This window comes from Ranitomeya imitator, unplaced genomic scaffold (genome assembly GCF_032444005.1).
Source record: "Ranitomeya imitator isolate aRanImi1 unplaced genomic scaffold, aRanImi1.pri SCAFFOLD_237, whole genome shotgun sequence".
Lineage (NCBI taxonomy): Eukaryota > Metazoa > Chordata > Amphibia > Anura > Dendrobatidae > Ranitomeya > Ranitomeya imitator.
Genome location: NW_027193769.1, coordinates 131,476 through 145,550, shown reverse-complemented (window position 1 = coordinate 145,550; position 14,075 = coordinate 131,476). Strand labels below are relative to the sequence as shown.

The following is a 14,075-nucleotide window of genomic DNA, read 5'->3' as shown; positions in this document are numbered from 1 at the left end:
TGGGTGTGGTTACAGGCTACCTAAAGGAGGTGTGTTAGCACATGGTAGTGAGTGTTTGGGAGTCTGCAAGTCTGGGCAGACTTTCATGTGTCCTGGCTGGACACTGCAGATGGGCCCTGTGTATGAGTGACCTGTGGAAGCCTGTGTTGCTTCCTGGAAAGCACATGCTAGCGTGGGAGGTCCTGGGAGTAGGACTGGATCCCTGAGCAGCGCAGCGGAACTTGGGGAAGCTACAGTCCTCGGTGGGTCTGGACTGACTGAGATATGCCGCAAAGGCAAGTTGGTGATCCCCGTTTGGCAGCTTCTCCAGAAGAGTGGAACTTGGGGAAGCTACAGTCCTCGGTGGGTCTGGACTGACTGAGATATGCCGCAAAGGCAAGTTGGTGATCCCCGTTTGGCAGCTTCTCCAGAAGAGAGGTCTGACAAGGAGTCAGCTGGTGGAGCAGGAGCTCCCGTAAGGTACCTTCATAGACTGTTGGTCCTTATTGTGTTATGAACTGTGTGGTAACCCACGGCAACTGGTCAGGAGGACCATCGTGTTTAGTTGCTGCAACCTGTGTTCTATGAACTGTGTGGTAACCCACGGCAACTGGTCAGAGGAGGACCAGCGTGATTAGTTGCTGCAACCTGTGTGATATGAACTGTGTGGTAACCCACGGCAACTGGTCAGGAGGACCAGCGTGTTTAGTTGCCACAAACTAAGGTTCTGAGATAATGTGTTAACGAATGGACTACATGTAAGACAGTGATATGCAACTTGGCTTACGATGCGGTTTATGCTGTACAAAATAAACCGTATGGACTGTTTTGTTTAAAAAAATCGTGCCCGAGTACGTCAATCCCGTGCCAAGCGAGTAATCCCCTACCCGTTAGTAAGAGCAATCTTACACCGCCCACTGACTGCGACTGGCAAGTCTCTGCCTGCGAGCTCATACTGTATAGGCAGAAACTAGCCAGTCAATGACATGGTTGTGGAAGCAAACAGGTTCCCTTTAAAGAGCTCAAAAGGTTGTCATTATAATCCTAGGAGACATCAGACTGTTACACAACTTTTATCGGCAATTAAAGGCTTTTCAGCACTTGTGACATGCAGGAAAATTGATTCTCTGAAAATCCTCAATCACAATCACACATTTATATAACAATAGACTAGATAGATTGATAAGTTCATAAGATGTTGCCTATGTCTGTACCTAGTGATTCAAATATATTGTGCCAAGTACTGCTCTTATAAGAGGATGGTGGCCCACTCTTCCACCGGGGCCCACCGGAGGATTCTCCCGTTCTCCTATGGGCCAGTCCATGTCTGGCTGCTGCGGCTGGATATTGCATATCTGCCTCCTGTGCAAATCAATAGGGAGCGAATGTGCAGCACCCGCGTGTAGCCTCTACGCCATCAACGGAGCTGTGCAGCTCCAAAACTGAGCAGTTCTGGCCGATCCCATTGATTAACAGGTCTCTCCCTATGCTCCCTATGCACACACAGGGAAAAGCTGTCAGAGACTCGGCCTACATTTCAAAGTATGTTTCCTCTAAATGCTACAGCAATTCATAATGACATGTAAATGGATGCAATTGCACAGCCAGACTCTGAATAGTGCTGCCCTATATGCGCATATAGGGAGAGACATGTCAGTCCAGGAAAGTGGGTGGGGAGAAGCTGCCAGGTGCCTGACTGTCCGATTAGTCTCCAGCACATCTTGGTCCCCAGTAGCTTTTAAAGTATGTTTTTTAGTGATGAGCGAATATACTCATTACTCGAGATTTCCCAAGCATGCTCGGGTGTCCTCTGAGTATTTTTTAGTGTTCGGAGTTTTAGTTTTTAGCGCCGCAGCTGAATGATTTACATCTGTTAGCCAGCATAAGTACATGTGGGGGTTGCCTGGTTGCTAGGGAATCCCCACATGTACTTATGCTAACAGATGTAAATCATTCAGCTGCGGCAAGAAAAACGAAAACTCCGAGCACTAAAAAATACTCGGAGGACACCCGAGCGTGCTCAGGAAATCTCGAGTAACGAGTATACTTACTCATCACTAATGTTTTTCTCTGAAACTCTGCAGTGTTTCGGAGTTAAACATACCTGGTAGTCATCGTCTAGTATATGCTGCTCGAGGATCAGGTAGCATGCATCAGCTAATAATTGAGAATAAAGTTGACAACATTGTCACTGATGTGTATATCAACGCACTTTAAAACCTTGCTTTAAAATGTGAAAATGTGGGTTTAAAAAAAAATAATCTGTCACATGGTTTGAATATATTAACCTCCAACTATACGGCTTGGGTCACATGACCTTATTTTCATCCAAGAAAATCGGGCCAATTCTGCTAATCACACACTTTCAAACTCTGATCAGAGTTTGATCACAGTGTAATTCAGTTTTCTCGGATGTAGAGAAGATAGAAAAACATTTCTCTATCTTCTCCATTCTGTCAGTCCATGAAAAGTGGACCATACTCAGCGGTCTGATGTTTTCCACAGACCCATAGACTTGCATTGCCGATTGTGCTCCGATTTACAAATACAAATCATGCGATTTTTTTTTTTTTTTTTTTTCATGGACAAACTTGGTCTGAGGAAAAAAATTGAACATGTGCACAGCCCCATAAAATAACATTGGATCGAGTGTCATCTGATGTTTTGTCGGGTCACATTCGAACCGTAAATACAGTCGTCTTTAAGGACCTGAATATTAACCAAAGTCCTAGGGTTGGATTCATTAAGACTTGCTTTGTGCATAAAAGGATGGCTGGCATAAGATGGACCTAATTCATTAAGGGTTACGGCTGGAAGAACATTTCCAGTCTAATGTATACCATTAGGCCATGTTCACAAGTTCAGTATTTGGTCAGTATTTGTAAGCCAAAATCAGCTGTGGGTGATAAATACAGAAGTGGTGACGTGTTTCTATTATACTTTTCCTCTGATTGTTCCTCTCCTGGTTTTGGTTTACAAATACTGTTGTAAAATACTGACCAAATACTGAACGTGTGAACGTAGCCTTAAAGTGGTGTCAATTTTCATGAACTTGCCGGCCGAGCTTCACCACACCCCGTACCACGCCAGCTCTGCCCGCTTGGAGTTGTACAAAAGTTTAAGGTGTTTTACCATAGAATTCTGGAGGGTTTGTAGCCTGAGTCCTCTAGCATGTGTCCAGATGAACCCAATAAACCTTAGTTTATTTTATTAGCATCTAATTTATAGAATCTACTTTTGTACTGTCTGGACACAGACCTAAATACTAGACACGGAAAACATCTCCGTCTTTGAATGTCAGACCAGGCAGAAATAATTTGATGATGATTTCCTTCTAATCCAATTTGTTTCTTGGAGTTCTAAGATTATTTGGAATTCTGAGATTCTCATCCAATCATATTACCTTTACTGATAAATGTCTAGCAGGTGAGCCGTACTTCATGGCTACCTTAATGGTTAAAGTTGGTAGTAAAAATACCCTCATAAATGAAGCACTACATGTCCTTTTCTTAATGTTACTCCCACGTCTCATATCTTGATTTATTATGTTCTAAAAATAAGCCGTGTTTCCTTTCTTCCCAAACTCTAGTTCAATTCCCCTGCAGTGAGATCTCAGTCTTGTGAAATGTAGCACTCACCGGGAAAGGACAGCTGGCTCTCGCCTGTTATAATGACATTGTAATAAGCAAATAGGAAAAAAAAGCTCATTATTTATGAAGAGATGCCAGAACAGCCAATAGGGAGGGTTACTGTGCGGGAACAACTATGTGATATTCCTTTCTTTCTGAAAATCAGTTACTTTGAACAATGAATGTCTTAAAGAGGTTGTCGGAAATTAGATAAAAGCTTTACTGTTATTTATTAGAAACAGCACATCATATCTAGTATAGCAGCTTGCTGCTTTCACTTGAACTGCCTGCAATACCAGGCATGACCCTTGGAGAAAAGTGGCCCTGTTTCTGAAAAAAAAAAAAACAGCTTTCTTTTCTATCCTCAGACAATCCCCAATTACATAGGGCTATGTAAAATATCAATATCATACAAATATATGTATTCTAAAATAGTGCAATAATTCTCTTTTTTTTTCATCTTGCAGTCCTTCAAAATGTGCAAAATTCCATATGTATGTAGTTCTGGGAAATGTCCTTTGCGTTTTGGTAAAAAATGGTACTACCGCTATTGTAGTTTACATGTAACTTTAAGGCTTGAAAATTTACTCACTGTCCACTTCACAAGGAGAGAAGACAATATAGAGAAATCTATGGGATTTCAGATAATATTTGTCTTGCAAATTTTCAGACTCCACAATGACCCTATTACTATGCTAGCCACCATGTGCCTATGAAATAACTAAACTATAACAGTGCCTCCAAGCCCCTTAAAGGCAATCTGTCACCCCAAAATTCGCCTATAAGCTGCGGCCACCGTCATCAGGGGCTTATCTAGGTCATTCTGTAATGCTGTAGATAAGCCCCCAATGTAACCTGAAAGGTAAGAAAAACAAGTTAGATTATACCCACCCAGGGGCGGTCCCAATGCAGTCCGGTCCGATGGGTGTCGCGGTCCGGGTCCAGTGCCTCCCATCTTCATACAATGACGCTCTCTTCTTTTCTCCGTGCCACGGCTCCTGCGCAGGCGTACTTTGTCTGCCCTGTTGAGGGCAGAGCAAAGTACTGCAGTGCGCGGACGTCGGGAATGGTACGAGAGGCCTGCGCACTGCAGTACTTTACTCTGCCCTCAACAGGGCAGACAAAGTTCGCCTGTGCAGGAGATGTGGCAGGAAGCAAAGAAGAGGACGTCATTGTATGAAGATGGGAGGCGCCGGACCCGGACCGCGACGCCCATCGGACCGCATCGGGACCACCCCTGGGTGAGTATAATCTAACCTGTTTTTCTTATCTTTCAGTTTACATCAGGGGCTTAACTACAGCATTACAGAATGCTGTAGATGAGCCCCTGATGCCGGTGGCTGCAGCTTATAGGCGAATATTGGGGTGACAGATCCCCTTTAATGAGATACTGGACACAACAGTAAAATATGTAACGCAGGTCAGTGATATTATGGTACAGTCCATATAGAAAAATAAGTTCTGTCCAACTGCATTTTGGATTGGGGAGGAATATAGTGCCACATGGATGCACCACGAGCTTGTACCATCTGTAATATGAAGCTCCCATCGTCTAGGCTCACTGTATATGGCGTTGAAGTGTGAACGACACCTAGTACTGTATGACTGCGGTGGAGCATGATTTCAAAGGAAACCTGAAAGTTAAAATAAAAAGAAAGTACTGTGCTGTCTTATAGGATAAATCTCTAGCACTCAGCTTGACGTTGCTTGACCTCTAGCCCTGTGGTTTGGCATTGCACTGGTGCGCTATTGTATATTATGAGTGGGTTTGGCAGGAATGTGCATTTGCGATTCGTCTGGCCTTGTCTGGAAAGAAAAGGATCAATTGTTCCCTCCTTGAACTAGGGCTACTGAATATTCAATACTCCCCATTAAGTGCGTTCTGGCCAACCAGAGTGTTGAATTAATGGTAGAAGATGCAGCAGAGCTTCCTTAGCAGGGAAGAATGGAAGAAACAGTTCATTATGTTACGGGAAGAATATGGTTCATTGAATGACTTAAGTTGTGAATTTCGTAACTTTTAAAGAGTATTGAAGAAGTGTAATTTTCTTTGTATACCATGCTAGTAACAACATATAAACTGACACCATTACCGGTGCTACGTTTTTATATCTTGTCAGTTCTTGTAAGTGTGAAAGCAAGTTGTTCTTTGTGCTAAACTTGTGCCCATAATTCCCCATTAACCTCTACCTATCTGCTATTTGTATCAGTAATAGTATCTGTATTTTTTTACTACTAAAAACAGTTAAAAAAATATGTAAATACTGATTCCAATGCTGGCCGTGGACACGAAAACATTGGATGCAGCGTTTTCCAGTACAGAGTAAATTGCATCTGTTGGTTTACCATTTATTGAAGGAAATTGGGCTACGATTGGAAAAAGCAATGTGACTGATGACAACTTTTATGATCTGTCAAAACAGTTTCTATGATATTTGTTACCCATTCTGTAATGGAATGAATGACAAATTACCGTAAATATAGACAATCTTATTCTTATGTTGCTTTGCAGAGTACAGTGTTTCATCAGATCTCATTCACGTAAGACTCGTAGAGCGGTGTGCACAGATTCTGTATGGTGGCACAGAAACTCCCTATCTGGACTCGCAACACACCATCCTCCTAACTTGTGATCTCACTTAGAAGGATGACTAAATATTGCACAAGCCATTGACCACGCTCAAGTTAGGTGTCTACCCTTTTTTTTGTGCCGTGATATCCCACTGATGTGTTATCTGAGTCAAGGTATCCTTTCCTAAATCTGTAGTCCCTCCATACTGAGCTATATTACAGAGGAATTTCCCTTTGGAAGAAATGCTTTTAGGAAAGAATATCAAGATTATTTGGTATTTTTAAAATGTTTATGAAAAAACATCTATTATGACAGACATACAAATTTTTGAGAGGTTCTTAGAAGTTGTATTAGTTTCACCATTCTTTTTTTCTCGGGTTGTTGGTATTCATTGATTTTTCCAAGCATTCCTTAATCGAAAAGAAATCAATTGGTGATTATGTGGCAAACATAAATTTTTGACTTTTCAGCAGGTAAATTATTATAGAAGGCTATTTTAAGACTCATGCATATGACAATGCTATGAGCTTTGAACCTGTACGGCAGTACGAAGAGTTAAACTGCTGAATTCAGTTATGTAATACCAATCCTGTACATTTGACAACTCAAGCCTTCTTTTTTATTGCCTATTGACACACTTATTTTTCATAACAGCTCTGGGTAAACCAAGAAGATGGCGTGGAAGAAGGCACCAGCGAAGTGCAGAATGGGCATCTGGACCCAACATCCGACTGCCTCTGTATTGGCAGGACCCTTCAGAATCGGGATCAGATGAGAGCCAATGTCATCAATGAAATCATGAGCACAGAACGCCACTACATCAAGCACTTGAAAGATATATGTGAGGTAAGGCTGTTACCATTAAAATGGAACCTGTCACCAAGTGCGGCCACCATTAAGGCCTCTTTTACATCATTCTAGAATTCTGTAAAAAAGTAATTCTTTTTGCAGATCTCAAAAAAACACCTTTTATTAAACCCCTCAGGTGAAGCGGTCCGGTCCGATGGGCATCTCTGGTTCTAATCCTCCTCTCTTCCTATATTTTCCGCTGTCTTTCATGTGGATGATGCATCCTACGTCAACCACACAGTGTTCCCCAATCGTGGTCCTGCTCAGGCGTACTTCTCTCAGCTCTGTCAAGTTAGAGCAAAGTAATGTAATGAGCATGCGCCGGAAAAGGCCAATGAGCGCTGATAACCCAAAAGTAAAGCTGTCGCATGCGTACTACTGCACTTTGCTCTGCCTCTCGGAGAAGAGCGCGATTGGGGGTCAGAAACTGTGTGGTGATGTAGGACGCATCATCCACATGTAGCAGGGAAGGAGGACGGCAAATGTAGGAAGAGAGGAAGTGCTGGATCAAGACCAGAGATGCTCATCGGACCGACTGTGCGGTCTGTGGGTACAATAAAAGGTCTTTTTTTTGGTGCTGAGTGGATTGGTGACTGGTATGCTGTAAAAGAGGCCTTAATGGTGGTGGTTGTACTTTATATGGGGAAAACCTGGCGACAGGTTCCATTTTGAGACTTTCTAAAATACCTTCAACTCAACTGGCAATATTTGTTCTAGTACATTCAGCACAACTAATTTCGAGGACTTTGGAAGCACACTGTGGTGAATGATGGCTCTTAGCCTCGATGGTGACTACAATGCTTCACTATACATCTCAGTGGGTCTCCTCATTTCCTAAGAACAGTGCCAGTGTCATATATTTCCAATCTGTCATATTGAGTGGGTGTTATCTCACCCATCACTTCATATTTCGCTGACTTTGCTATATTAGATTTTTTTCCAGGTCTCCTATTTGGAGGATAATTTGAGCATGGTCATTGCTGGCCTCTTTCTGTCTTTCCTTTTTGAATATATACATTACTTTCCTCTTTTGTTGTTAACCTTTGGGATCACGTCACTCACAGCTTAAAATATAATGAGCTCAGCCCTTCTTGGAATAAGTACACTAAATCCCAACAGACTTAAACTGTGAAGCCTTCCTGTTAGGTTGCTTAAAACTGGCCCACTTTCTGCTGATAAGGCAAATTCAATCAAATTAAAGAGGGATCTTTGATGCTGTTTGCTTTACGAGCACCCGTGGGACGTTGTACTCAATTTGAAGGCACTTTACTCATTTAATATAAGTTGTTACGCTGGCAATAAATACGGATTTAATATGTTCCATAAATGCTGCCTACCAGCCATGCTCCCGCTCCTTCCCAACCATTGTGATTGTAAATAGTTGTGGAATCATGCTAGACAAGGCACATCACTTCTGACAAACTGCGGGTGTTAGAAGTGGGTTCTCTTCTATCAAACATTTACTTATGGAGATAGGCACTCGTTCACACACTATGGCAATTCCATAAGTAAATAATGTAAGTATAATTTGCAATATGGAAGAAACAGCCATCTCTTTTTATTTATTGTGCTTTGATTTTGTGGCTCCATCATATTCTGCAGCGCCTTACAGACATCATCATCACTGTCCCCATTGAGGCTCACAATCTAAAATTCCTACCTGCATAAGATCTTCTTATTCTGGGAAGGTTCACGTCCATAGCCCAGGGATATCTAAAGCTACAGTGGCATCCAAAATACCTGCTTACCTCTTGATTACTATTTTTGATGTAACTAGTTCCTTTACACCTAGTACGTTCCACAAAATTGTTCCCAAAATTTCTTCTTAGGATTTGGCTGCAAATCTCTGACAAATTCACAATAAATCCGTGACGAATCTGTAACTTTAGGGTGTGTTTACACTTTATTTTTTTGCCACGTTTTTTCTGTGTTTTCTGATAAAGTTGTGCTCAAAAGTTTACATACCCTGGCAGAATTTTTGCTTTCTTGGCCTTTTTTTCAGAGAGCATGAATGATAGCACCAAAACTTTTTCTCCACTCATGGTTAGTGGTTGGGTGAAGCCATTTATTGTTAAATGACTTGTTTTCTCTTTTTAAAACATAATGACAAACCAAAACATCCAAATGACCCTGATCAAAAGTTCACATACCTTATTTCTTAATACCGTGTATTGCCCCCTCTAACATCAATGACATCTTGAAGTCTTTTGTGATAGTTGTGAATGAGGCTCTTTATTTTCTCAGATTGTAAAGCTGCCCACTCTTCTTGGCGAAAAGCCTCCAGTTCCTGTAAATTCCTGGGCTGTCTAGCATGAACTGGGCGCTTGAGATCTCCCCAGAGTGGCTCAATGATATTGAGATCAGTAGACTGAGATGGCCACTCTTGAACCTTCACTTTGCTCTGCTGTAGCCAATGACACGTCGACTTGGCCTTGTGTTTTGGATCGTTGTCATGTTGGAATGTCCAAGTATAGCCCTTGCGCAGCTTCCGGGCTGATGATTGCAAATTTGCCTCCAGTATTTGCTGATAACATGCTGCATTCATCTTTCCTTCAACCTTGACCAAGTTTCCAGTGCCTTTGTAGCTCACACATCCTCAAAACATCAGTGATCCACCTCCGTGCTTTACAGTAGGATTGGTGTTCCTTTCATCATAGGCCTTGTTGACCTTTCTCCAAATGTAACGTTTACGACTGTGGCCAAAAAGTTCAATTTGGTCTCATCACTCCAAATTACCTTGTGCTGTTTTGCATATTGTAGGCAAGATACTTTGTGGCATTTGCGCAGTAATGGCTTTCTTCTGACGACTCGACCATGCAGCCCATTTTTCTTCAAGTGCCTCCTTATTGTACATCTTGAAACAGCCACACCACTAGTTTTCATAGAGTCCAGTATTTCACCTGATGTTATTTGTTTGTTTTTGTTTGCATCCCGAACAATTTTCCTGGCAGTTGTGTACAACATTTTTGTTGGTCTACCTGACCGTGGGTTTGTTTTTACAGAGCCCCTGATTTTCTGTTTGTTAATCACAGTTTGAACACTGCTGACTGGCATTATCAATTCCTTGGATATCTTTTTGTATCCCTTTCCTGTTTTATACAGTTCAACTACCTTCTCCCACAGATCAGTTGACAATTATTTTGTTTTCCCCATGACTAACAGTCCAGAAACGTCAGTAGCTGGATGATAGATGCAAGATTCTTTCTGGATCCCAGAAACTCACTCAGCTTTTATGCACACACTGATTACAAGCAAACAGGTCACAGGTGAGGATGTCACATTTAGTAGCCATTCAAACCCATTTGTGTCAGCTTCTGTGCATGTTATCAGGCCAAAATCAATGGGGTATGTGAACTTTTGATCAGAGTCATTTGGATGTTTTGGGTTGTCATTGTGATTTAAAAAGAGATAACACAGTAGTTTCACAATAAATGGCTTCATCCAACCACTAACCATGAGTGGAGAAAAAGTTTTGGTGTTATCATTCATATTCTGTGAAAAAAGGACAAGAAAGCAAAAATTCTGCTGAGGTATGTACATTTTTGAGCACAACTGTATATGGTGCCAGTGTACATTATTGTAGTGTCCTTTAGAATCAATACTTATGGATGAAAATACCTCCAGTCACTAATGGTATCACTTTTGCCATAGATAGCACTATTTTAACCCCTTTACCCCCAAGGGTGGTTTGCACGTTAATGACCAGGCCAATTTTTACAATTCTGACCACTGTCCCTTTATGAGGTTATAACTCCGAAACGCTTCAACGGATCCTGGTGATTCTGACATTGTTTTCTCGTGACATATTGTACTTCATGATAGTGGTAAAATTTCTTTGATAGTACCTGCGTTTATTTGTGAAAAAAACGGAAATTTGGCGAAAATTTTGAAAATTTCGCAATTTTCAAACTTTGAATTTTTATGCAATTAAATCACAGAGATATGTCACACAAAATACTTAATAAGTAACATTTCCCACATGTCTCCTTTACATCAGCATAATTTTGGAACCAATTTTTTTTTTTGTTAGGGAGTTATAAGGGTTAAAAGTTGACCAGCAATTTCTCATTTTTACAACACCATTTTTTTTTAGGGACCACGTCTCATTTGAAGTCATTTTGAGGGGTCTATATGATAGAAAATGCCCAAGTGTGACACCATTCTAAAAACTGCACCCCTCAAGGTGCTCAAAACCACATTCAAGAAGTTTATTAACCCTTCAGGTGTTTAATAGGAATTTTTGGAATGTTTAAATAAAAATGAACATTTAACTTTTTTACACAAAAAATTTACTTCAGCTCCAATTTGTTTTATTTTACCAAGGGTAACAGGAGAAATTGGACCCAAAAAGTTGTTGTCCAATTTGTCCTGAGTACGCTGATACCCCATATGTGGCAGTAAACCACTGTTTGGGCGCATGGGAGAGCTCGGAAGGGAAGGAGCGCTATTTGACTTTTCAATGCAAACTTGACAGGAATTGAGATGGGACGCCATGTTGCGTTTGGAGAGCCACTGATGTGCCTAAACATTGAAACCCCCCATAAGTGACACCATTTTGGAAAGTAGACCCCCTAAGGAACTTATCTGGATGTGTGGTGAGCACTTTGACCCACCAAGTGCTTCACAGAAGTTTATAATGCAGAACCGTAAAAATAAAAAATCATATTTTTTCACAAAAATTATATTTTTGCCCCCAATTTTTTATTTTTCCAAGGGTAAGAGAAGAAATTGGACCTCAAAAGTTGTTGTCCAATTTGTCCTGAGTACGCTGATACCCCATATGTGGCAGTAAACCACTGTTTGGGCGCATGGGAGAGCTCGGAAGGGAAGGAGCGCAGTTTGACTTTTCAATGCAAAATTGACAGAAATTGAGATGGGACGCCATGTTGCGTTTGGAGAGCCACTGATGTGCCTAAACATTGAAACCCCCCACAAGTGACACCATTTTGGAAAGTAGACCCCCTAAGGAACTTATCTAGAGGTGTGGTGAGCACTTTGACCCACCAAGTGCTTCACAGAAGTTTATAATGCAGAACCGTAAAAATAAAAAATCATATTTTTTCACAAAAATTATATTTTTGCCCCCAATTTTTTATTTTTCCAAGGGTAAGAGAAGAAATTGGACCTCAAAAGTTGTTGTCCAATTTGTCCCGAGTACGCTGATACCCCATATGTGGCAGTAAACCACTGTTTGGGCGCATGGGAGAGCTCGGAAGGGAAGGAGCGCCGTTTGACTTTTCAATGCAAAATTGACAGGAATTGAGATGGGACGCCATGTTGCGTTTGGAGAGCCACTGATGTGCCTAAACATTGAAACCCCCCACAAGTGACACCATTTTGGAAAGTAGACCCCCTAAGGAACTTATCTAGAGGTGTGGTGAGCACTTTGACCCACCAAGTGCTTCACAGAAGTTTATAATGCAGAACCGTAAAAATAAAAAATCATATTTTTTCACAAAAATTATATTTTTGCCCCCAATTTTTTATTTTTCCAAGGGTAAGAGAAGAAATTGGACCTCAAAAGTTGTTGTCCAATTTGTCCCGAGTACGCTGATACCCCATATGTGGCAGTAAACCACTGTTTGGGCGCATGGGAGAGCTCGGAAGGGAAGGAGCGCCGTTTGACTTTTCAATGCAAAATTGACAGGAATTGAGATGGGACGCCATGTTGCGTTTGGAGAGCCACTGATGTGCCTAAACATTGAAACCCCCCACAAGTGACACCATTTTGGAAAGTAGACCCCCTAAGGAACTTATCTGGATGTGTGGTGAGCTCTTTGACCCACCAAGGGCTTCACAGAAGTTTATAATGCAGAGCCATAAAAATAAAACAAAATTTTTTTCCCACAAAAATTATTTTTTAGCCCCCAGTTTTGTATTTTCCCTAGGGTAAGAGGAGAAATTGGACCACAAAAGTTGTTGTCCAATTTGTCCTGAGTACGCTGATACCCCATATGTGGGGGGGAACCACCGTTTGGGCGCATGGGAGGGTTCGGAAGGGAAGGAGCGCCATTTGGAATGCAGACTTAGATGGAATGGTCTGCAGGCGTCACATTGCGTTTGCAGAGCCCCTAATGTACCTAAACAGTAGAAACCCCCCACAAGTGACACCATTTTGGAAAGTAGACCCCCTAAGGAACTCATCTTGATGTGTTGTGAGAGCTTTGAACCCCCAAGTATTTCACTACAGTTTATAACGCAGAGCCATGCAAATAAAAAATATTTTTTTTTCCACAAAAATTATATTTTAGCCCCCAGTTTTGTATTTTTCCAAGGTTAGCAGGAGAAATTGGACCCTAAATGTTGTTGTCCAATTTGTCCTGAGTACGCTGATACCCGATATGTGGGGGGGAACCACCGTTTGGGCGCATGGGAGGGCTCGGAAGGGAAGGAGCATCATTTGGAATGCAGACTTAGATGGATTGGTCTGCAGGCGTCACATTGCGTTTGCAGAGCCCCTAATGTACCTAAACAGTAGAAACCCCCCACAAGTGACCCCATATTGGAAACTAGACCCCTCAATGAACTTATCTAGATGTGTTGTGAGAACTTTGAACCCCCAAGTGTTTCACTACAGTTTATAACGCAGAGCCGTGAAAATAAAAAATCTTTTTGTTTTCCCACAAAAATTATTTTTTAGCCCCCAGTTTTGTATTTTCCCAAGGGTAACAGGAGAAATTGGTCCACAAAAGTTGTTGTCCAATTTGTCCTGAGTACGCTGATACCCGATATGTGGGGGGGAACCACCGTTTGGGCGCATGGGAGGGCTCGGAAGGGAAGGAGCATCATTTGGAATGCAGACTTAGATGGATTGGTCTGCAGGCGTCACATTGCGTTTGCAGAGCCCCTAATGTACCTAAACAGTAGAAACCCCCCACAAGTGACCCCATATTGGAAACTAGACCCCTCAATGAACTTATCTAGATGTGTTGTGAGAACTTTGAACCCCCAAGTGTTTCACTACAGTTTATAACGCAGAGCCGTGAAAATAAAAAATCTTTTTGTTTTCCCACAAAAATTATTTTTTAGCCCCCAGTTTTGTATTT

The 14,075-nt window shown here is 41.7% G+C and overlaps 1 protein-coding gene across 1 annotated transcript in view; it reads left to right on the top strand.

The window, feature by feature from the left end:
* The window catches only part of LOC138654194 (rho guanine nucleotide exchange factor 9), a gene marked incomplete at its 3' end in the record, with an annotated part of 142,294 nt that overhangs the window by 16,921 nt on the left and 111,298 nt on the right, over window positions 1-14,075 (top strand). Inside the window, exon 2 of the mRNA XM_069743399.1 lies at window positions 6,835-7,026. Coding sequence (XP_069599500.1) covers window positions 6,835-7,026 — 192 coding nt within the window. The remainder of the gene's footprint in view (window positions 1-6,834; window positions 7,027-14,075) is intronic.